Raw genomic sequence first — 26146 nt, 5'->3', positions numbered from 1 at the left:
CCTGCCCTGCCGCTAGCGTGTTATCGGAGCGTGTTTTTAGTGCTGCTGGGGGAATTATAACTGATAAGCGCACTCGCCGGTCAACTGACAATGCTGACAAGCTGACCCTTTTCAAAATGAACAAGGGCTGGATTGGGCCAGACTTCTCATCACCACCAAATGACAGCAGAGTAACATAAAGTCAAATCCACTGTATTTCGGGAGGTGTATTCCCATGCACAGCTTCACACCAACACATGGGTATACGCTTCCTCATTTCAGCTATATTTTGCTCTTCTCCTTATCCTCAGCCTCAACCACCACTATACCACCAGGGTGCCCTTGGTCCATGTTGCCAGCATTGCAAGGTCCTCCGTCCTAATTTTTGGCAGCTTTTGCTTGGAAGGCATAGGCAAAGACTGTGGGAGACCCACTCCCCAATAATAGGAATAATGTTTTTAATATGCTGTACTGCATGGCTCTTGTAAGGGGCATCAAAACTGCCTTGTTAAACCACTCTGAACTCCACGTCTCTTCCAAGGGGCATTAAAACCATCTTGTTAAACCACTCTGAACTCCATGTCTCTTCCAAGGGATATTAAAACCGTCTTGTTAAACCACTCTGAACTCCACGTCTCTTCCAAGGGGCATTAAAACCATCTTGTTAAACCACTCTGACCTCCACTTCTCTACCAAGGGGCATTAAAACAGTCTTGTTAAACCACTCTGAACTCCTCGTTTCTTCCAAGGGGCATTAAAACCGTCTTGTTAAGTTACTGTGATCTCCACGTCTCTTCCAAGGGGCATTAAAACCGTCTTGTTAAACCACTCTGAACTCCACGTCTCTTCCAAGTGGCATTAAAACCATCTTGTTAAACCTCTCTGAACTCCATGTCTCTTCCAATGGGCACTAAAACCATCTTGTTAAACCTCTCTGACCTCCACGTCTCTTCCAAGGGGCATTAAAACCGTCTTGTTAAGCTACTGTGACCTCCATGTCTCTTTCAAGGGGCATTAAAACCCTCTTGTTAAACCACTCTGACCTCCACGTCTCTTCCAAGGGGTATTAAAACCGTCTTGTAAAACCACTCTGACCTCCATGTCTCATCCAAGGTGCATTGAAACCGTCTTGTTAAGCTACTGTGAACTCCTCGTCTCTTCCAAGGGGCATTAAAACCATTTTGTTAAACCACTCTGACCTCCACGTCTCTTCCAAGGGGCATTAAAAGCATTTTGTTAAACCTCTCTGACCTCCACGTCTCTTCCAAGGGGCATTAAAACCATCTTGTTAAGCTACTGTGACATCCACGTCTCTTCCAAGGGGCATTAAAACCGTCTTGTTAAACCACTCTGACCTCCACGTCTCTTACAATGGGCATTAAAACCATCTTGTTAAACCACTCTGACCTCCACGTCTCTTAAAAGGGGCATTAAAACCATCTTGTTAAGCTACTGTGACCTCCACGTCTCTTCCAAGGGGCATTAAAACTGTCTTGCTAAACCACTCTGAACTCCACAGCTCTTCCAAGGGGCATTGAAATGTTGTTTTTAATTACCTCTAACCTCCACGACTCTTCCAACGGGCATTGCATTTCCTCCTAATTTTAGTCAGCTTTTGCTTTTCAATGCATAGGCGAACACTAAGGGAGACCCACTCCCCAATAATGGGTAGAAGGTTTTTAGTACGCTGTAATCCATGTCTGTTTCAAGGGGCATTGCAGTTCCTCATAATTTTTGGAAAGAATTCCATTCACTGCTTAGGCCAACAGTGTACAGGAGACTCAGTTGCTATAAATGGAAAAAACAGTTTAGTTAAGGCCCTCTGACCTCCATGCCACTTCCAAGGGGCATTGGAGTGCCTCAAAATTTTTGGTAGGTATTGCACTCACTGTATGCCCTATAACTGTGCAGCCGAACCGCTCCTTTTGGTACAGAAACATATCCTACAAGACATGTGTGGTTGACTGGCCTGATATTGATGTGAATGGTCCCTGTTCCTCCTGCTCTTTCTCCTTTGCCACCACCTCATCCATCATTCATCACCTGAAGCTTTGTTTTAACGGGAGTCATAGAACTGGGATAGTAGCAGGAAAACATCCAGCAATCCTAGGAGGAGGAAGGATATGCGCCAAAACGCTGACCACCTCAGGCCTAGCCGCTACTACATACATGCGCTTGCATTCCAAGGAACAGAAAGCTAAAGAGATGGATGGCCTCATGATCATGAATAATTTACTCGTTGTGTAGGAGGCCGACCACTGCTGCTTTCTACCTTCTGAACTTTGTGTTGAAGCCTGATTGACCCAGGACCCGCAATCCTCTATGTCTAGAGGACGTGTTGCATCCCAGTGTCCAACTGTGCCCCGGCTTCCACAATATTAACCCAGTGTGAAGGCATCAGTGAGATGGACCATCCCTGGCCACATTCACTTATCCACATGTTTGTGGTTAGGCTGTCCTTCCCACTAAATGCACTGGGGAGGGCACAGGTAATGTTTTGGTATGCGCGCTTGTGTATAAGGTGCACCGGGACAAATAGGGGTGGCTAGGAACTGTTTATGGACACCCGGCCGCCCCCAGACGGCTGGGGACCGAGTGTGGGCACACGGCCGCGGGGCGGCTCGGGACCGTGTATGGATACCAGGCCGCCGACGCAGCCATGACGTGGTGGCCAGATTCCGCCTCCACATGTCGAAAAGGCCCAATTTCACGTGCAAGCAAGCAGTATGGTATTGCAGCCTGCGGGTGGGTGGGTGGCAGGCTGTATACTTGCGCTTGCATTGCATGTAATGGGTTAAGTACAATTGAACACTGCCCTGGGACAAGGACTTGCACGGGGATAGTTGCAAGTCTGCATCTTCTGATGCGGCAAGGATCACTTCTGATGGGCACACTTTTAGGCAGTGACCTGGTTGTCAGAGATGCTTCCAGGGGTCTTCCCCATGCTGTTCCCATGTCTTTTCAGCACTGTATGCATGTGTCACACAGCACATGGCCAGATAAGGTTGTAAAATGTTAAAATGACATTTTCCTGTGAATGCATTTGTCACGGTTGAAAGCAATACAAAAGTGCAAAAACGCATAAAAAATGCTACTTGTGAACATAGCCCAAGGTGTGGAGGAGTATTTTTGTTTTTGGTTATTTATTTTACCTTATACACAAGTCTTTACCCTGGAAAGGATGTTCCTTAACATATTTCACAGGAAAGAAGTTTCAGTTTCGTTTTTGAATGTTTTATTGTGAGCCCGTAAAAGTGGCTTAATACCTCTGACCACGTTGTTGACAGCAGTGACCTGGGGGTCAGAAATGCTTCCTGGGGTGATCCCCATGCTGTCCCCATGTCATTTGAGCACTGTCACTATCGATTTGGGCACTTTTTAGGCTTTCTACAGACTGCCGGGGGTGCCGCCACAAAAATGCTCGGGTCTCCCATAGACTAACATTGGGCTCGTTGCTTGGGTCGAGCACCCAAGTGTCACGGTGAGCTCGGCCCGAGCTTCGAGCACCCAAGCATTTTAGTGCTCGCTCAACACTAATCCTGACTAGAGATGGGAAATTGATTTGCAGGACTACGGTCCATCAGCCAGGTAAGTACTCTGTAATCGTTGGATGGCAGACCTACAAATCTTCCTCCCTCCCAACATTACCGGCTCAACTGTTGTTTAGCTTGTCCGTCATTATTGAGACATGATACACACATGACATTGTGCCAGCCTAGCTAATCAAAAGAAGAGCCAATAAGGAAGATGATTCTCAGGCCTCCCATCCGGCAGTCACAGTTTATAAACCTGGCCGAGTCCTTCAAAGCAATTCACTCATCTTTAGTCCTGACCTTAAAGGTCTAAATAATTATTTAACTAAAGTCGGCCAAACCCGTTGATATGGGCAAGCTCTAATGTGCATGGGGGATTGCTTAATTTTCCCTGACAGATTATGATGTAGAAAAATGGATCTGGCCTGTTGAATTTCAGCAAAGTATCCATTTGTTCTTCCTGGAGATAACCTATTGCCAGAGGAGTCTTGCAGTCTCTCTCTCATCAAAAACACAGGAGCGCTCGACAAGTTGAACATTCCTGCGTATTGAGGAGTTGAGACAGATAACTTTCAGATGAATGATCGTTCTGCGGACAGCTGTCCAATGCATATGGCATTTTGCTCTGTCTATTGTAGATGTTTACTTAATATACTCAATAATAATAGACACGAACAGTACAATAGTTTGTGCGTTATTAGTCAGTTTGTGTTTGTCTATAATTGTGACTTACTTTTTCTTGTAGTTGTATACATTTAGATTATTTTCATTGTGACTTAATATTTGTGTATAACAACATGTAAAATGTAAAAATGCATGTTAAAACTGCAACAAAAATGCACATTGTGAATTCAGCCTTAGGAAATCCTGAACACATGATCTGTTAGAGGTAATTGAGGATTGGATTTCAGAAACAATTTTTCCAATTAGAGAAGAGTGTTTCCGAACTTTGCATTTAGGGAGTAAGAGTCTGCTCACAAAAGTTAATTCTGAAAACTTGTTTAATAAATGAAAAGAACGGTAAGCTAGGATTATATTCTTTAAAGTGCAACAGTGGTAAATGGTGTGACATATGGGCTACTCTGCATATGAATTAAGTGATGCTCAAATACATGGCATATCTACATTATGGTAGTAATGTTTCATTTTTAGGCTAGGTTCTGACAGCCATATTTCACAGTCTGTATATGGACTGAAATGCACGGATTGACTGTGGGTCTGCCAACCCAAAGGCATATATGAGGCTGTAAGTTCACATCAGGAGACCATAGGTCAGTCCATGCACTGCTGTCTGTATATGGAGAGTGAAATACAGCTATTTGAACCTTGCCTAAAGGTGTTGCTCGAGATTAGAAAAATGTGCTTTCTTTCAGAAATAATGCCCCTTTTCTTTGTTTGCCTGGGGTCATGCAATTTAGCCCGATTCAATTTCATAATCATTGATGTCACTCTGGATTTTATTTTGGGTTGTCTATAGTAGTTTCTATATAATTGTGCATGTATATGTCATTAACAGCAGAAATAAGCAAATCTGCCAAAATTCGAACTTGGCAAATAAATTTGATTCACAGGAAATTTTTTCAGTGCAAATTGTACGAGTTCCAAATGCAGTTAACAATAGCTAGATATTGTGGGCTCAACCCCAAATCATAATAAATAGATGGGCCAAGACTGGGTTAAAAAACACAAGCAAGTTTTACTCACCTAGCTCCTCACCTGTTGCTGGAACCACAGTTGGCCACCACTGGCTTCTTAGGCCCCTGCTCTATTCCAGCTGGCCTTTGCTTTACTCTCAGCCGGCTAGGCCTCATTGTGTGTTCTGCAAACATGATGTACGTTGCCCAACATGGTCATGTGTGACACTGCATGTCATGATTAGTGTTGAGCAAATTTGTTCGGCATTTCAAATTCGGGTTTGTGTTTGGAGTTCCGGCTTGTTCACGTCAAAAAATAAGCCGAACAAATTCGCTCAACACTAGTCATGATATTAGAACCCTTGTCAATGCCTACTGGGTGCCAGAAGCACCAATGAAGTGTTAAAATAACATGGCGCCAGAGTGAAGCAAGGGCCTACAAAGCCAGCCTACTCCTTTACTGGCCCATATGAATACAGCAAAATCACAGGCGGCATAAATTAAATTGCCAAAAATTTGGATTCACTAGAATCCACAAATATTTGGAAATTCTAAATTAATTTGAATAGTTTAGAATAAATTTACTCATCCTTTACTGACACTACGTTCATTTACCTTCATTTTTTTGCATTGTATATTAAGGGTCAAGCGCAGTAATATATTCATGTCTTACACAAGGTCTTCAAACTATTTCTGCACATAAATACATTTAGCTGAAAAAAATATCAGAGAGCCAAAGCAAACTTTATTTACAGGCAGTATTATAAATATATCTTACAATATTTACAATCTACAATACTTTCTATTTTATAATGTGGATACATCCTGAAAAAATGAAAACGACATGGCACATGAAAATGAAAAACAGCAAGTATAAAAACAGCAGTGTATAAAAACAACTTATAAAGCCATATACACTTTATTCATACCCTCAGTCTGGGTAAAATGACAGCAATAAGACATCAGTTCGAAATGATGTGATCGTTTGTCTATATTCAGATGCAGAATGTGTAGCTTTTATCAGTTTAATATACCATTATCTTCCTGGAGTTGCTACTTATCATATATAATTGGCATGTGGCTGCAATATTATGCCAGAGGTAACCGAAATATATCATTTATCAAAATAGCACATGTTACACCTGTACAAAATGTAGGTCTAGTGTGTTATTGGCACAGAATGAAAGAAAATACGATGGAAATCATATAGAAATATATATATATATATATATTTATTTTTTATTATATATATATGTGTATATATATATATATATATATATATATATATATATATATATATATATATATCATACTAAGAAAAGATATTTATAGTGATTCCAAACCTAGTGGATGAACTAATGTAAGTTTAGAAAAAAAATTGGCTTTTTTATTTTCTTTGATTACTGTATACAAGAGAGCTCCAGTCAGTACAAAAAAATAGATATTAGAGAAGTGTATTAGATGTAATACAGATGGAATATGGGTAACCTGCATAGCTTAGAATATTTTTGATTTTTTGCATTCCCTCTGCATCACTTCTGTAAATGTCCATTTTCTCTCTACAACTGTGCACAGTAGGTTAGCTCTGGAAAGCTGTGTTTTCTGATTTACGGGAAGCCTGTATACAGGGAAAGGGCGATTCATTTCCACTTAGCCAAATTCTTTTATAATACAGTATATCTATATATTATAAAGTCACAGTGCAAAATGTTCATCTTACTAGGAGTATAAGTAACTGTACACAAAACCATAAGTGTTGGTTGGTAAAGTTGAACGGAATATGTCAGCGCAGGTTTCTGCTATGTTATTGTATGTGAGTAGCATAATGTAGTGGTCAAGAGTCTGATTCCAGGGATATATCGCTTACTGGGCTGTTTGGTGCAGTTTTTCTAGAATCCATGTATTTTCAGTTGTAGTTGTAGCAGAGCTAAAACTTCTTGGCTCTGTATACCCCCGCCCACACCCCTGATTGGCAGCTTTCTGTGTACACTGTGCATTGTCAGCAAGTTGCCCAATCAGTGATTGGGTGGGGTTACACAGATTAGTCTGACTGGCATGCATGTGAGACCTAGTCCTCTAGTGATAATCTCCTGCTGATAAAACACTTGTTGTTATATGAGATTACAACGAAATTACCTTGGAATCAGGTTCTTTTGCCCTATATTATGCTACTCTCAGATTAAATAGCAAAAACCTCCTGAAAGAAACCCCTTTAAGTGAGTTTAATAAAATAAAAATATGTGTCAGTTTTTCTTTTCTACTTGCATCTGTCCTGCTTTACTATGGGGAAGTTTCTTGAATTAGCTCACGTGTCACTTAATGTGACTCTATTGCCACAGAGCTTAGGCTTGGGGTTGTTACTTTCATGACATAACATCCTGACACTGACATAAGAAATCTAGATGCATTTAGTCACAGAAGAGCTGAAGTTTTGTGACAGATGTATCCTCGCACTCTGGTCGGATTCATTGTACCATCAGTTATACCTTCAGCTTGGCTCTTTTTATGTATAACATTCAATGTCTTCTAGAAATGTTAACCATCTCTATTTTGTATTGCTAACAGCTGGACAAAACAATAAAGAATTCCAAATAAAGAAATTGCAGTAATGTATACGCTTTAGGAAATGCAATGATCAGCCCTTGATAAAAAAGACACACTAGACTGTATCTGCCAAGGTTGCCAAGCAACAACAATCGTTTGAGAACAGTAACAGAAAAGAACAAAGTTATAAAATCTAAACAAAAAAACGAAATTAAAAGGAAGGTATTATTAATAGGGAGGTGCTAATTTGACTGGATTGATATAGGCTTTCTATGGAAACATTACAATGTTATTTTTTTATTTTTTTTTTAGAAGAGTGCACATGTGAACAGTTTGAACAGTTGTACATGTACTGTAAGGCCTCATGCTCTTGCATAAGTGTTGTATAAAATCTGAGCTGTACACACAATATAGGGCCAGTGTGTGCTTATTGCCCCGGATTCTTGCCAATGCCCAAATTTGCCATACAGTGTCTTCTTGGTTCCTATTTCTGCTATGGTACATTTGTTCCATTTACAAGTGGTTATGGTACCGCTTGTGTTCTTGACATTGTCTACTGCTTATTTACCGTCTGCCCTGACTTCTTCCTGTTCTCCGCTTAAGACCAAACTCTGCCTTTCTCAACCAATGCCGCATCTGATGACAATTCCTGCCCTCTTTCTTGGTTCTACGACTGGGGTACTTAAGCTCATCAAGGGGTCTGGTTTTGCTAATTAGAAACATTGTTGGGGTAAAGTGATAGTGTCCTGGGTATTTCCTGTGTGCAAGTCCATTCCACACTTCCTTAAAGGGGATAAGGGTAAAATCAAAGTCCTTTTCACTTCATTGCATTGTTTAACCTTGAGTCAAATCCATTACTGATCTAGTGGAACCATGTCGCCATTGAGCCATAAATACACATATGGTCAAAATTGTTGGTACCCCTCGTTTAATGAAATAAAAACCCACAATGGTCATAGAAATAACTTTTGTGTTTTCATTGGCTGTAAGCCATAATCATCAACATTAACCGAAACAAACACTTGAAAGAGATCACTCTGCTTGTAATGACTCTATATAATATATGAGTTTCACTTATTGTATTGAAGAACTGAAATAAATTTACTTTTTGATGATATTCTAATTTAGTGAGATGCACCTGTATGTGCATTTGTAATACTAGGCAACCAACCCTTCTATGATGATATGTTTGTGAATGGTTGTTTCATCAATATTTTGCACCTGTACTGCCCCCGTCTTTATCACAGAGGTCTGGTGCATCCTGCTAGTGCATTGATATTGTCTTGGGTTTTGTCTGTTTAATGGCCAGTGTGAACTCTTAGTACAGGTAAGGGTTTGGCCTCCCTTTCTTTGAGCTGGACATTACGTTTATATAGCTTCCCAGTTGCTGAGTATCCATATTCGGGACCCAGTCCTGCCTGGCCCTTATTCACATTGACGTCACTTTGACACATAGTAAGGTTATAATACAAGAGGTTAGGACCGACCTGATTTATGTACACCTTGATGTTGGTGGGATGGCTTTTGCCCTTTCTTTTAATCAAAAGCGGTGTTTACTAAGTAGCCCATGTTATTTATATGCACTATTGCTTATTTACTTACAGCAGGGTATAAGTTCATTTTGTTTCTGTCTTTGGTTTTGTCTGTTTAATGGCCAGTGTGCACATGCTCCTATTTTGCATGCATAACAACTTATACTCCAGTTCATTTTTTTCGGTTTAGCATTGGTATTGAAACCTGGACTTGGTCAGTAAGCCTACCATTTTTCCTGTGAGAGTAGCATGATTTAGGAAAAGAGACCCTGATTCCAACAATGTATCACTTATTTTACTGGGTGCAGCAGTTGTGACACAATCAGAGTTTTTAAATGTAGCATAGCTCAAAAAGCTAACCCTACCCATACCACAGCTTTTTATGTACATTGTCTATTGACAGTGAGCTGCTCATCAGAGAAGGGGGCGTGGTTGGACCAGGGCTCATGCAAGCTGTAGTCCTGGCAGTGATTATCTCCTGGTGACAAAACCTTCACTGTATGGACACAACATCACACAGCTCAATAAATGACACATCTCTGAAATCTGTGTTTCAGCTACTACTTCATGCTGTCCTCATATTACATAGGACAGGATATAAGAAATAATATCGGATCGTTAGAAGGTTTCAAAATTAAGTAAATATTACCTCAGATGAACAACAATACATGACTATTTACAGTGTGGTTATGTAACAAAAACTGTGCCAAAGTGCAAAATCATTGTTTGAAAAATTAAGTACATCCCATGAATCAATTGCTTGTAAAACCACTTTTAGGAGCAATAAATTGAAGTAATTGTATTCTCTATGAGTTTTTCAGTCTCTCACATCATTCTGAAGCAATCTAGTCCCAATCACAACCACAGCTTAATAAATTTAGGAGCCAAATTATAAAAAATCTCCTGTAGCAGCACCATTCCAGTGGTGTTAACACCGCTCTTCCTGGAAGTGACCTGACGTTCTTGTGTTACATGTCGGGTGCAACCAATGGGTGGCCGCTGCAGCCTTTATTATTTCATCATAGTGGACATCTGCTCTGCCGTAATATTGATGGGCTGCAGCTGATGCGTGGACACTTATTGGCTGCAATGACCATATGACACAACAATGTCACGTAACTATTAGGAACGTTGGCACTGACATCGCTGGAATGGCACCATTGCAGGAGGTGAGTGTACATTTTTTTATTTATTTATATATATATATATATAGTACAGACCAAAAGTTTGGACACACCTTCTCATTTAAAGATTTTTCTGTATTTTCATGACTATGAAAATTGTACATTCACACTGAAGGCATCAAAACTATGAATTAACACATGTGGAATTATATACTTAACAAAAAAGTGTGAAACAACTGAAAATATGTCTTATATTCTAGGTTCTTCAAAGTATCCACTTTTTGCTTTGATGACTGCTTTGCACACTCTTGGCATTCTCTTTATGAGCTTCAAGAGGTAGTCACCGGAAATGGTTTTGACTTCACAGGTGTGCCCTGTCAGGTTTAATAAGTGGGATTTCTTGCCATATAAATGGGGTTGAGACCATCAGTTGTGTTGTGCAGAAGTCAGGTGGATACACAGCTGATAGTCCTACTGAATAGACTGTTAGAATCTGTATTATGGCAAGAAAAAAGCAGCTAAGTAAAGAAAAAACGAGTGGCCATCATTAATTTAAGAAATGAAGGTCAGTCAGTCTGAAAAATTGGGAAAACTTTGAAAGTGTCCCTAAGTGCAGTTGCAAAAACCATCAAGCGCTACAAAGAAACTGGCTCACATGAGGACCGCCCCAGGAAAGGAAGACCAAGAGTCACCTCTGCTTCTGAGGATAAGTTTATCCGAGTCACCAGCCTCAGAAATCGCAGGTTAACAGCAGCTCAGATTAGAGACCAGGTCAATACCACACAGAGTTCTAGCAGCAGACACATCTCTTCAACAACTGTTAAGAGGAGACTTTACCTTCATGGTAAAATAGCTGCTAGGAAACCACTGCTAAGGACAGGCAACAAGCAGAAGAGACATGTTTGGGCTAAAGAACACAAGGAATGGACATTAGACCAGTGGAAATCTGTGCTTTGGTCTGATGAGTCCAAATTTCAGATTTTTGGTTCCAACCACCGTGTCTTTGTGCGACGCAGAAAAGGTGAACGGATGGACTCTACATGCCTGGTTCCCACCGTGAAGCATGGAGGAGGAGGTGTGATGGTGTGGGGGTGCTTTGCTGGTGACACTGTTGGGGATTTATTCAAAATTGAAGGCATACTGAACCAGCATGGCTACCACAGCATCATGCAGCGGCATGCTATTTCATCCGGTTTGCGTTTAGTTGAACGGGATGAACAGTCGAGAACAACCATTCTAAGTTCCCACCACAGAATTTCACTTTGGTTGAGAACATGACTTTCACTGGGACATTGTAACACCTTTTCCTTTTCAGCCTTTCTGTTGTAGATTTACTGGTGTGCTTGGAATCATTGTCCTGTTGTATGACCTAATTACGGACATGCTTTAGCTTTTGGATTGGGCACATAGAAAAGTTCATGATCGACTCAATAACTGCATGAAGCCCTGATCATGTGGCTACAATACAAATAACAAATTATAACCCATCCATCACCGTGTTTGACGGTTGGAAAAAGGTGTTTTTGCTGATATGTTGTGTTTGGTTGCCGCCAAACACAATGCAGGGCATTATGACCAAACATCTCCACTCTGGTCTTTGTTGGACAAAGGACATCAATTCAGAAGTGTTCTTGTTTATTCAGATGCAAATTTGAAAACTTAAACTGTAAATTTTCTTTTCTGAAAGATTTGGCTTTCTCGTAGCAACCCTTCCATACAAGCCATACTTTTTCAGTATTTTTCCAATTTTACTGTCATGAACTTGAAAATGTAACATAATAATTGAGGCCTTTAGAGTAAGAGCTATACCTATTGTTTTTTTTTTTGCATTTTCTCATAGAATTGCAAGGTCTGAACTTGAAGAGAATTTGACAGGATGTTCACTCCTGATAAGACTGTCAACTGACTTAAGTGTTTCCCACTTCTGAATTATCTTTCTCACAATAGAGTAGTGTACGCCAAACATTTTGGAAATGGCCTTATAGCCAGCCGTTCCCCAATAGATGGCAGCAACAATTGAGTCTCTACAATCATTGCTAATTTCTTTTCTCATTGACATTGTATTAATGCACTCCTAAATGCCCCAGGCCAGCACAAAAGCAAAACTTCTGCTTTTATATAGGTGGTCAAACTTGCTTATGGACTATTAATTAAATTGATCTGATTAGCAGCATATGCTGTTATTTACCCTCTTAATTCATTAGGAATTAGTAAGGATGGGAATATTTTTTTTCACACTGCTAGTTATTCTTAAATGACATAATGATACAGTGTAATTTATTATGTGTTGTTAATCATCTGAGTTTGTATTTACCTAATGTTAAGACCCTCTAAGGTTTTAATATTTTTTATGTCTTTACATGCACATGTCCATACTATAGAACTCAAAAATGTTTTACTTAAATATCTCATGACTGTATATGACATGCTAGTTTAAAATTTTATTACCATCTGTGACCATAAGGGTAAGAGCATGATCTATTGTTGGAGGTTTTGGGTGCAGAAATTTCTTCGATAAATCAGAAATCGACTGGCATGCCTATTTGCAGGAGCAATACATCCACCGACATGACTGTCATTTATTACACTTCATTTTCCCCCAATATTGCAAAACCAAATTACAAAAATAATAAAATAATAAACATAAGGAATTAGATAGTTTTTAGACCATGCTCACCAACCTGTGTTTTCAGTGATACCTTATACAAGGTGTTTTAAACTTTTTCATACATAGAGAATAGTGAACCTCATTTATCAAACCTGTATAATCTTATTAGATAAGGGTAAGATTAGAGAGAGATGCACCTGAAAGGCAGCCACATGGAGCATGGTAGGTTTTTGTCTGATCAATAGATATGTAAAGCAAATATTATTTGTACCAGGGACATACCAGATATAAGATCTAAGTAATTGTGTTAAACAGAGAATACACCTGTGGCACATGCATGGATAATGACAATATGAGGAGTATAATATGCATCTAAAAGAAATTAGCAAGCTAACATGCTACATGAGTATTTTATATTGATACTATTGTTAAACAAGTAGACTTGGAAAATGTGATTAACTACGTGATTAATGGTGGCACATTTGTGCAGAATGCAAACTGAGATGTGTGTGACTGTCAGCTAATGCTCTAATGGCACATCATACCATTCAGAAAGCCTTACACATATGTTAATATCAAAGACGATAGCAGATTCTATAGCAACAAAATGCATTTGAATGGAAGTTGTTCATCATCTAGAGTGTTCTCTATGTAGCAATCACACGCGAGAGAGAACCTTAAGTCAAACATAAAAATGCAGCTGTGACTACAGTTAACAATGATGTAAGTAAGTGGTGGTGGCGCACGGCTCTAAACAGAAGCCAATCTAATGACAATCTAATACTTATAGACACCTCCCAACTCTACTCAACCTCCAGATGCCAGGGAAAAACAAAGATGGGGCATGGGAATTTCAGCCAAAGTGGGTACAGTAGGCATGTTCATGGAGAGGTTAGTGGAAAAAAATACATTCTAATAAACACTAAGTATCATGAGCTACTTTTTGGGTCTATGTATTTTGTTTTTTAATGTTGCACAACTTACACTTGCAAGTAAGATTGTACCTGGTTACTTTAGCCAGTATTAGGAAGAGGGCGGCAGACATTAAGATCCACCATGCTAAATCTGCACATTGAAATTAGGCAATGACTTCTTGTTCCACTTAGTAACCAAAGATGCAATTTGACTGCAATGGAGGAAATAGAATGAGGACATGAATGTTCGTTATTATATAGTGTGATTTATGACACATTTGATAATATAGTGAGACTACAAAACAAATCATTTTCCTATTTTAATTTTCACATATTTACACAATTCATGACAAGTACTAGCAACTACATTTTATAATTAAAGTAATGAATCATACTTCTATGTTGTGGAACTTGAAGAGTATTGATGACACATATGTCCTTTTAAATGTCTCAGTTTATAAACTGTATCCACCACCTTGTTCTGTCTTTAATAGCACTCCTGAAACTTTTTAAGATCACAGCTCCCTCACAAAGCTAAAAATACACCTTTTATAATTGTTACTCTCCATATGGTAGCTGATTCCAAGTATCTCTGGACTGTGTTTGACGCCTCTTCAGTCTCCACAACTGCCATCTCTTCAGCCTTGATTGACATAGCTGATGTCTCCTAAGCCTCCACACAGCCTGTTCAACTTTTGTGTCTGTGCATTAAAGAACAAAAGCTGCACAGGCGCAATAGGCAATGTGGAAGGACTTTAGCTATATCAATCAAGGCAGGAGAGACAGCGACTACACTGTCTGGAAACACCCATCAAACTTTTCGGAGCCAATTAGTATAAGGAAAGGAACAATTATAAAAGGCAGCTGTGAAAGGGTGAAAGGGCTGCAGGAATGCTATTAAAGACAGCACAATGATGGTGGATACAGTTTTTATAGAGAAAACCTGGTGACAAGTTCACTTTAGGATGCTCTTCAGTTTTTACTCATTTGGTTCCTCCATTTAATTTAGCTATACGATGCTTGCATATAGAGTGCAAATAGCACAAAAACTAGTGCAAATATGTCATGTATAGAGAAGCATGGCAGTGTTCAGTAACCAATCCATCAACATTATGTAAGTTATTAGAATCTAGTAAGGCCATTTCTTTATAAAATCCATTTCTTGGGAATACTTAGGCTTGGACTGGTCCACAGGAGAATCCTCCGGTGGGCCACCACCCTCGTATATGAGCAGTACTTGGTACTATATACTTGAACCACTATGTACAGACAAAGGCAGGATCTTATTTATTTAACAATCTACCCAGTTTATTGTTATAGAAATGTGTGATTGAGTATAATGTCACATTTGCATGTAGGTGAAAAGTGGGGTCCTGGAGTTGGTTACTGGTGGGCCCTTGGCACCACAGTCCGACACTGGGTATACTGTTTATAATATTGTATGGTTTTTAAAAATGGAATCCAAAGGCCTCATTCAAACTTTGTTACAGTCCATACAATGCTACAAGTATACCATAATCTCTCTTACAAACACCAAAAAAGTGCTTCTATTAGGAATATAGTATGTCACATAAAACATTCTGTGTATGGAAAATAAGCAGTGTATAAAGGAAAAGGTGCAAAGAAAATAACGCGAAATCTGGGAAATCATTCACAGAATATAATGGCTCCATATTCAGCTCTTTTTCCAAAAGAACAGAATTCAGAGTGAACGCATGACGCATGAATGAGGTCCAACAGAGTAGGTGACATTGTGCTAACCTTTCGAAAGTATTTAGCGAATTATATTAAAAGATGGTTGTATTGTATATTGTAAGAATGTGGTTTCTAATTAATATTAACTCAATTTATCCATTTTAAAAATATGTATTTGCCTTACTAATAATTCTTGGGCTCCTTCATTGAGAACATTTATCATTGTAGTTACTGCATATTTGCAAAGATATTGTGAAAGTCTGACGTTAATAACTATTATATCCACTTTTTTTCTGTCGGTAAAGCTATTACCATAATGTGCTTCATTTTATCAGCCTCATCCTAATTATTGTGTTCCATAGTAAAACTATTTTCAATTCATGTAGTACAGAACAAGAAAATGTTTTGTTTTTTTTTCTACCAAGGTGGTATTTTTCTGTATCTGTAAAAAATAAGTTCAACAAATAGCATGAGCTACATAATACGTAAAATATTAAAAAGCACAAGTTTTCAGAATTAGGTGATTTGCCCCTTTTCACGCACTATCTTCTTCAACTTAGTCAAGTCCCTTCTTCCTTTCCTCTCATTTACCCGTGAATTGTATTGAAATAATATATAATAAAAACTATTGGAACAAGAATTAAGGGATGTCAGTGCTGTGCGTTATGGTTTTGTTATTTACGAGAGAAAGGAATTGACAGACTCATTATTTAGTTCAGCTCAGTGACATTTCACAACCACAGCCAGCCCATCAAAGGCAGTGCTAAGTCTTAGTATTTTAAGGTTATGCTGTTATTCTCAGTAGAACATGCTCAAATAATGCACAAGAGTTTAGTTTATGAGTCTGAACCAAAAGTTGGGTTCCTAGGGCAAAAGTTGAGGTCCCAAATGTAGAAGTCATCAGTATACGTCCCACAAAAATGTATAACATGGTGCAGGGAGAGAGGGACATTGCATTCCTTCCTTTATGTTATAAAGTTGGCTAATAAAAGTGAGCAAATATTCCTAATACTGGTTTATTCACAGGCAAATACTCATATCCTAGCTTTTATTTATAGAAAATTAATTTTTTCTTGTTAGGAATTTTGAGATCTTTGCAAATACTTGGGTCATATGTTAATGGAGGTTTTATAAAGAATATGCACAGTCAATGTAATGATATAAATGTGGATTATATAAGTGTTGTCATGTCTGATAAGGGTTTTCATTAATTAGATTTTTTTGTACTTGAACAATAACATTTTTGCTAATAAATCCTTACATATTTTTTTTTTCAAGTTACAAATATAATCTTTTGTTAAATTGTAGACTACTAAATAAGACAGCAACAAATAGCAAATACAGGTAATTCCACATCATTCCATGTCTGCATAAAAACATTGTGGGAGATTTATCAACATTAATGCCTAGAAAAGAGAGAAGTTTCCCATGTCAACCAATCAGATGACTGTTTTCATTTTTCTTTTGACCTCTGAAAAATGAGTTATTATTTAAATTCATTACAATTTTTTACATTAGTTGTGAAAAATCTCTCCTATGGTGATATCCTTTGGTTGTCTGAATCATATTGTAAAACCATTTTACCTTTGTTGTAAATGATATTATGCTGCATATGCACTTTGCATGACACATTACATACAATACACAAAGTTGCATTTTAACCAGACTTTGCGTTATATTGGTTGTGTTCTACCCTGTAAAAGTCTGTGTAAAAAGTTTGTTTGTGCATTTATTGATTACTTCATTTTTTAAAGTAGTTGATTTAAAGTGGAGAAATATATTGGACGTAGAACTAGCCCCTACTGGGACTTTCTTTTGTCTGAGAATGGCTAAATATCTTGAAGCGAAAGATGTTTTTCACACATTTTCATGTAACCTTTCCATATAGTTTCTCAGTTCTTTGCATTCGCCCATGTCTATGTCTTGGCATACCCACTTTATATCGTCTTCATTGTTCACTAAAATGGAATTAATATTAGGACAATCATCCTCAGAAGGGATGGTGGTAAAAGTAGTAAACTTTACACGTTTCCTTTTGGAGGTAGGAGAGGTTGCAGATTCACCCTTCTGTTCTTTCCCTTCATTGAAGGAAGTTTCTGCAGATCTGTACGGCTGTCCATTTACAGTTTTAGAAGGGTTTGAAGTGATAAGATATTTACTTTCTACAATATTTACTCCCCTTTCTACAGCTGTAATGCATTCTTCTTGCTGCAAAGGGAAGTTTATGTTACTTTCTAATATTTCTGTTCGTGTTGTAAGTCCAACCCAATCATGCGAATGTGTCATGGCCTCTTGTTCATCCACTGGGACTTGTTTGTGTCTATACTTGAGTGCAAATGTCACACAATTTATGAGAAAAACAAGAATGGCCAGGCAGAAGACCCCTAATAATGCATACATTCCAATTTCCAAGTCACTTAATCCTCTTGTATTTTGAGCAAGATCATTTTCTTCAATATCACCATTACTATCTGGTAGATCAACCTGTGCAGGAAAACTAGTAAAATCCATGGGGATATTTGGAAGATGACTGTCATCATCTAACAGACTTTCTCTCTCCCTCTTCTTATTTAATGTGGCTCGGTCAGTTGTAGCCCTGTTCGTGTTCTGGATATCTCGTTCCATAGATGGTGTACCAAAGTAAGTAACATCAGGTCTTGCTCGTTCTATGGGAATCTTCTGTTTTCTACCAATAGGATGGTTTTCAAAATGATCTTGGTAGTTCACATTTCTACTGTTACTTCCATTGTTGTGACCAAACCTAACTCTTATGTTACCAAAACCGACAGTAAGAACGCTCTTGCGTTTAGACTTCTGACATACCTCATTAATCATGAGCTCTACCTTGACTAGAGCACCCTGTCCATCTGAAATAGCAGAAAATATTGGCCATTTGGATTTAGAATCTTGAGACACAGAGAAAACCTCCTCATCCAAGGATGACACACTCAATGAAAAGTCTTTAGAGTCGTAGATTTCCAGAGGAGTCACTGTACCATCACTAAACTGAATCCAACAACTGATCTCTACTTCCTGTATACAAAAGGAAAAGAGAAAATTCAGAAAACAACAGCAGATAAAAGGAATAAAATATTTTCATGAACATTTTATACTGTAATAAATTGTAAACTACAAGGAGGTGAAGGGCACAAATTCATTTCGAAGACATAAAAGCACTAGTTTAAATTTCTTGGCAATAAAATGTGTTTTTTCCTCACTGGTTCCAAAATGACAATGAGTCCCTGGGGCGATATGGATTTGACTTTAACAGCGGAATAATAAAGTGACTGTCAGAAGACATTATTATATGCTAACTTAAATTATCGCAGTTGTGTATTTAAATGAAAAAGAATTGCACATTTCAAAAATGTATATTAATTTAAAGTTTAGCATGATTACTTGTAAGAAATGATGAAGCGCTGTATGTAACCTTCAGGAAATAACAATTACAACTGTTCTTTTTCTGTTCTGCAAACTATTTCACATTCTATTTTGGAAATTTTGATCAAAAATGGTTAATTCCAGTGAGATATGGAACTTTATTCTCTTTATTGCTTCACAAAACACTTGATCAATGATTCATGTTTAGGTACATAAAATAACAAATGAAAACTCTTTATATTTTATGAAACATAAAACCTTCTTTTTTTTTACTCCAGTCAGGTTTAGACTCTTGTATGGGAATTTTTTTGAAGAAATATTTTTTATATTTTGCATAGTGAAACCATTAAGTTCATTTTCATTATTCACAACCATTCAGACATTTAACAACCAATGATAATGTCGTAACTGTTGCTAAGATCCGCTTATTACTGTAAAATGAACCCCTGCTTAGCTAAGTTTTCATAGAGCACTTCAATGCTCAGATTCGGTTAAACCATTGTTTGTCCTTTAAGCTGTCAGACAGTCCTAAGAACATGCTTGCAAAATAGTTCACAAATATCTACAACTGTAGAAAAAGACATGGACTGCGCATACATATTTTGGAAATGATAATTTAATGTCCACGCTTTTTAGCATCTACCAATTTTTGCTTTTGAATGCAGCAATGTTTTAGGCATACATATACAGTATGTGCCCATAGACATTAGACTTAGGTTGATGAAAATGAACAATATCAACCAAATCGATCAGTCATCAGGTAAAACTTATACAGTAACCATCAGTTTAATTTTTATTTCATAAATCAATAGTACACATGAAAATAAGCAGCTTTGTAATATATATTATCAAATAAATCTGATTCTTTCTCTGCAAAAATGGCTGAACCAGACCATCAGGAGGGGAATACATGGCATTACCATGCACCAGCTATTCCTCTCCTGAAGGGGTTAATTGGTGGGAAAATGAGTGGTGTTGGCACATATCTGGGAAGAGAGGATGGAATTGGTGGGAGTGGGCATCCAGTCAGCTGTGCAGGGGGAGACTGTTTTTTCCCCGACAACGCTCAGCGATAGGGCAAAGTTATAGTAAATAGAAACATGCATGGGGATAAAATATGGCAGCACCGAAGAGTTCTGTCACTCATCGTCATCGCATTAAACCCTGCTGCAGTACCTGCTGTTATGGAATCTGCACTGGAAGAGCTCCGGAGAAAAAATGGGGGAGGAAAGTGCCCTGGTGGTTGTTGCAGTGCCAAGTGGCAAGTGTGGGAGAACAGGAAGGCCGAGCGGAAGTAGTCAACGGAGCGGTGCACAAGGTTGCAATGCATCATAAGGCATGCGCAGTTGGTCCAGGAGCAAGAAGAAGAGAATCGCATATTCCCCATCACTGGTCAGGGTATCCAGGACCTCAGGAAGATGGAGAGGACAAAGGTATGTGGATGGAATCGAGTCACAGCAAGAGTCTAGGTTAGGCTCGGTTGATCACCGGTTGGATGAGGCCGTCGCTGGTCCCAGGGCCACCGGTCAGCAACCTGAAGAGCCATATGGATATCAACCCTTCAGGCGTGGATTGGTCCAAGATGACATTTCGGAAGATGGTAAGTACAATCATTACCACACACATCTACCATACATATTAGACCAGTTAGCTCAAGTGTTGTCTTCACTTAAAGATATGCTACACCCACAACAGACCATATAGGGTCTGCTAGTCCGTCCTCTAGAACACCTGGGATGGCGGAGGTATGGAAGCACTTAGATGAGTGTCTAGAGTAAAGGGGGGCTAACAAGAATCTGTAGTTTCCCAAATAGCATCAAGAGTTAAAGGGGTAGGTGAAGGGTTATCACTTAGCAGCTACAATTAAAGAAAAAATATGGCGCAAATGAGTATATAGGCATACTGTTGTTGTTACCAAACTCCAAGGAGTTTTTAGGAAGGCTAGAGAAAAAAGAGGACGAGGATAGACGCAGGCCTATACCTAGGTCATTTAATAATTGGCTACAAGTCTTTTGCATTTTTGCCAGTATTATGGGTGAAAAGCACTCAGGAAAATGCTCAGGGTTTTTTCAACACATAGAGATTGTGCTGGAGGCCTATAAAAACTTTGGAGGCATGAGCTGGTATTTTTGTGATGAAAATTACTATCAAAAGTTGTCAGTATACCATTCACTTAAATGTAAAATATGTGGATCTTTGGCTTAATTTTACGTTGCCTAGCAAACCAATCAGCGGGGCAATTACCAGCTCAGTCTACATTTAGAAAAGGGATGTGTTTTGCTTTTAACCCCTTAATGACCTTGGGATTTTCCATTTTTGCATTTTCGTTTTTTGATCCCCTTCTTCCCAGAGCCATAGCATTTTTATTTTTTGGTCAATATGGCCATGTGAGGGCTTAATTTTTTGTGGGACGAGTTGTACTTTTAAATGCCATTACTAGTTTTACCATATCGTGTACTGGAAAATGGGAAAAAAATTCCAAGTGTGGTGAAATTGCAAAAAAAATGCAATTCTACAGTTATTTTTTTTTCTTTCCACGTTCACTGGATGCTAAAACTGACCTGCCATTATTTTTCTCCAGGTCATTATGAGTTCGTAGACACCAAACATGTATAGGTTCTTTTTTATTTAAGTGGTGGAAAAAAAATCCAAAGTTTGCTATAAAAAAAAAATGGTGCAATTTTCCAAGACCCGTAGCGTCTCCATTTTTTGGGATATGGGGCCGGGTGAGGGCTTATTTTTTGTTCGCTGGGCTGACGTTTTTATTGATACCATTTTGGGGTAGATCCGATGTTTTAATCGCCCGTTATTGCATTTTATTGCAACGTTGCGGCGACCAAAAAAATTTAATTCTGGCGTTTGGAATTTTTTTCTTGTTATGCCGTTTATCGATCGGATTAATTCGTTTTTTGATAGATCAGGCGATTTTGAATGTGGTGATATGAAATATGTGTATGTGGGGTTTATTTTTTAGTATTTTATTTTGAATGGGGCAAAAGGGGGGTGATTTAAACTTTTATATTTTTTTATATTTTTAAAAACATTTTTTTACACTTTTTGCTTGCTTCTATGTCTCCATAGGAAACTAGAAGCAGCAACTGTCTGATCGCCTCTGCTACATACAAGTGATGAACAGATCACCTCTATGTAGCAGAAATACTCCTGTACTATGATAACCGACCACTAGGTGGCGCTCATAGCACTCTTTACATGACAACCACTGGGGTCTGCTGCAGACCCCTGGTTGACATGCCCACCCATCAGTGACCTGCGATCACGTGACGGGGTCACCGCTGGGCGGGGTACGTGACACGCTTCCGGCGCAGCGCTGTTAAATGCCGCTGTCAGAGATTGACAGCAGCATTTAACTGGTTAACAGCCACGGGTGGATCGTGATTACACCCACAGCTGTAAGAATCAGCTGACATGTGCCCGGTTCAGTGTGGGCTCATCGCCGGAGCCCGTGCTGAACCGGGGGTCGTGGACTGGTACTAATATGCCCCAGGCCAGTAAGGGGTTAATGAATTACAGTTTAATTGTCCTAATACATGTAAATATAAGCATGAATGTTCCTTTTGTGGAAGGACACATCTAGTGGACAGGTGTTTCAAAAAAGCAAACATGTCATCCTGGCCCTCCACAAGGGAATATTTTATCAAAGACATCGACTCTAGTGAGATTGTAGAGAATGCGAACCTGGCTAGAGCGGTACCCAAGCCATAGGATGGCCAAACTAATAACTAATGGTTTTTCAGATGGTTTCACAATTTCTAAATTTTCCGGGGTTGGATGTACATGGATAGATAATTTGAAATCAGTCAACTGACACCTAGAGGTAGTAAAAAGTAAAATAAGCAAGGAGATTAGAGCCGGGAGAGTGGCGTGCCCATTTGTGGAATGCCCATTTGCCAACTTGCGTGTTTCTCATAACGGGGTAGTTCTAAAAAAGAGCCAAATTCATTCCGGTTAATTCACCATTTATTATACCCATATGGTTCATCCCTAAATGATAGTATTGATAATAGTTTGACAGTCAGTTGCACATCATTCAATAAAGTAGCTGAAGTAGTGAAAAGTTTTGGGCCAGGGGCTTTAATGAGAAAGGCCAACATTGAGGCAGCTTTCAGACTGCTTCCAATCCGCCCAGACGGATTCAATTCTCTGGGTTTCCAGTTTGGAGGTTTATCCTCTGTAGATAAATGTTTACCAATGGGTTGTTCTTTATCATGTTTTTATTTGGAAGCATTTTCTAATTTTATTGAATGGGTTATAGAAGTTCAGTATATGAGGGGAGAATTGGATAATTTTTTGTTTGTTGGACCTAGGGAGTCAGAAGTATGTAAGGAATTTTTGAATATTTTTTGAATTAACGTGTTGTGAATTTGGTATCCCGTTGGCTAGAAATAAAACTATCCTTCTAGAGATCGAGTCATTGTTGTGTTTATTAGCTTTCGCGTCTATGATAATGCCGATGGGTAGAGGTTTTTGTAGACATTTAGCTATGCATATTGCGGACATAAAAAATCCTTGTTTTTATGTTCCGATAACTAAGGGAATAAAAGAGGATCTGGAAATATGGATGAAGTTCCTAAAATATTTTAATGGTCGAATGTTATGGCATGATAGCGTTATTCCAGCTGAAGAAATAAATTTTGCTACAGACAGAACATTGATAGGTTTTGGAGTTTGCTGGAAAGGGAATTGGTCCGCTGGAGAGTGGCATAGGACCCGGGTCGACTATGGAGTAAAATAAAACTTCTGCTAGAGTTGTTCCCAGTTTTAGTAGCAGTAGCTATCTGGGGAAAGAACCTGGCAAATAGAAGCATTTTTTTTTAAAGAAGTTGTCCGACCATGAAATAATTTTTTTTAAGCTAATCTGTGCTGTATTGTAATATTTTTTTGTTTCTGCCTTTCGTTCCTCCTGAATTTCACTTCATACCCTGCATCCAATTTGTTTAGCTGCGGCTCTACCAGACTTGAGTGTTCCCTGTGCGGTATTATCTAACCTCACAGCCAGAGCTTGCCTCAGTGTCCAGCACCGCCCTCTGCCCGCCCACTGCACACTCATTTGTATTGTATATGCCCCTGCACTGACCTCTGTCATTCATCCCAGCATTGGAAATAACAGAGCAGTGTCCTTTGCACAGCTCATCTGTGACAGCAGCAATGATCAGCTCCCTCACATCACATCCATAGTGGTGATAGAGTTGTTACATGTTCCATACATTACCCCTTATAGTTACATATAGTTACATGGATAGGGTGTAGTGAAAACTATATATAGCACCCAATATGAGTTTATAGGCACACTGTGTGCTTTCAGGATTCTCTGGAGGATTCTCCGGAGGTCTAGTCAGAATGTGGAGAATGCATATTTCATACTTGTGGTCACATGACCACTCATTCTCACTGCCGACAATGGAGAATAATCAGTATCTACTGCACTAGATGTGAGGATTCCCAAGTCTGCAGTCACATAGTGACACATAGAGTGCCTGCAGTCTTGTAGCTTTAGAGCAGACATTCACTTTAAAGCGGTTGTCCACTACTATAGATAATGCCCCCAATGTATTTAAATGGTGTAAATAAGTTGTTTTGTAAATACCTTGTGTTGTGCTTCTTGCCTGAGAGTGGTGCTATCGCTGGCCGCTCATAGGCCTCATGTGACCCCTGGCTGCAGCCGGCTCTGGCATCAGCTGATATCACGTCAAGTTCCGGCTGCAGCCAGGCGTGTCTCAGTGCTGCGCTCCCCGGTGACTGATGGGCTGTGGGCAGGGTTTCCCTGCGCGTCATTCATTCATTGGGAGTGGGGTGCGGTGGATGCTGAGCTGTGATGCGTGGTGAAACCTCGCCCACAGCCCATAAATCACCGTGGAGCGCGTCACTGGGTCACGCCTGACTTGACGTGATATATGCGGATGCCAGACGAGGCTGCTGTTGGGGGTCATGTGATGCCTGAGGGCGGCCAGTGATGGCGTCGCTCACAGGCAAGAAGCACAACACAAGGTATTTACAAAACAACTTATTTACACCATTTAAATTCATTGGGGGCATTATCTATAGTAGTGGACAACTTCTTTAATGTTATAACCACATAAAGAAAAAATGAAAGGATTTGTCCAGTAATGACATGCTAATGACCTTTCCACAGGATAAGTCATCAATATGAGATTTGTGAGGGTCTGACATTCAGCACTCCCACCAATCACTGACAGAGGTGAACATGCTGAAAGGAGCTGCGTACCACTACAGATTACTTTGGGAGTGGCTGCAGTGTTACAAGGGTGGGAGAGCAGGCTGCTAGCTCTCAGCCCACAAAGAACATCCTGACGTCTACCAGTGTCAGTGTTCCAGGCTCCAGACGTGTGCATCACAGTGGTTGTGTTAAAGGGGTTGTCCGGTCCAAATCGATAAGTCTGCAGTCACTCTGTGAGTACAGTGAGGCAGAGAGAATCAGAGCATTGTTATAGTGCTGGCTCCCTGTGAAGGGGTTGTCAGATCCCTGTAAAGGGGTTGTCAGATCGGCTGCACTGAGGCAGAGAGGAACATTGTTATAGCGCTGGCTCCCTGTGGACGGGTTGTGAGATCCCTGTGGATGGGTTGTCAGTTCTGCTGCTGTGAGGCAGAGAGGATGGGAGCATTTTTATAGCACTGACACAGCTGATTGGACTGAGTTGTTCAATCAGCTGTTCCCTGTATAGTCACAGCGTGAATATGCTGGAAAGTCCCTCTTCCTTACAGCTGCTTGGGAAACTGTAACCCAATCAGCAATTCATGTAGATGGAGGGAGTGGACGGAAGAGGGCCTGCTGGAAACTGGGGGTGGTGTCTGTGGCTGGAGCAAGAGGAGGGGGATGGTCTGGCAGAGTCTGGGGGTGGTGTCTGTGGCTGGAGGGGGAGGATCTGGCAGAGGCTGGGGGTAGTGTCTGTGGCTGGAGGGGGAGGGTCTGGCAGAGGCTGGGGGTGGTGTCTGTTGCTGAAGCAGGAGGAGAGGGAGGGTCTGGCAGAGACTGGGGGTGGTATCTGTTGTGACATCACGGACTAGACACTGACAGACAGGAAGACTCAAGTCGGATTTTCACCAGCTCCTCCAGAATCAGGAGTGAGGCTGGTCACATGGCATGTTTGTATCTAGGCAATGGAGCAGAATATGGTTAGCTGGCATTCATAGGAGATTGTGATTTTCACTATACATAGAGGTGC

At 39.7% G+C, this 26146-nt stretch overlaps 1 protein-coding gene across 1 annotated transcript in view; it reads right to left on the bottom strand.

Moving 5' to 3' along the window:
• Positions 1 to 13897: 13897 nt before the first annotated feature.
• LOC141260424 (transmembrane protein 132D-like) overlaps positions 13898 to 26146 on the bottom strand; it is a 1566153-nt gene continuing 1553904 nt past the window's right edge. Inside the window, exon 9 of the mRNA XM_073676136.1 lies at positions 13898 to 18596. Coding sequence (XP_073532237.1) covers positions 17421 to 18596 — 1176 coding nt within the window. The 3' untranslated portion in view covers positions 13898 to 17420. The remainder of the gene's footprint in view (positions 18597 to 26146) is intronic.

Source organism: Phyllobates terribilis, unplaced genomic scaffold (assembly GCF_046119375.1).
Source record: "Phyllobates terribilis strain yellow unplaced genomic scaffold, ASM4611937v1 Scaffold_1__5_contigs__length_1240528914, whole genome shotgun sequence".
NCBI lineage: Eukaryota > Metazoa > Chordata > Amphibia > Anura > Dendrobatidae > Phyllobates > Phyllobates terribilis.
The sequence above is the reverse complement of the archived record's forward strand: the minus strand, read 5'-3'. Positions and strand labels throughout refer to the sequence as shown.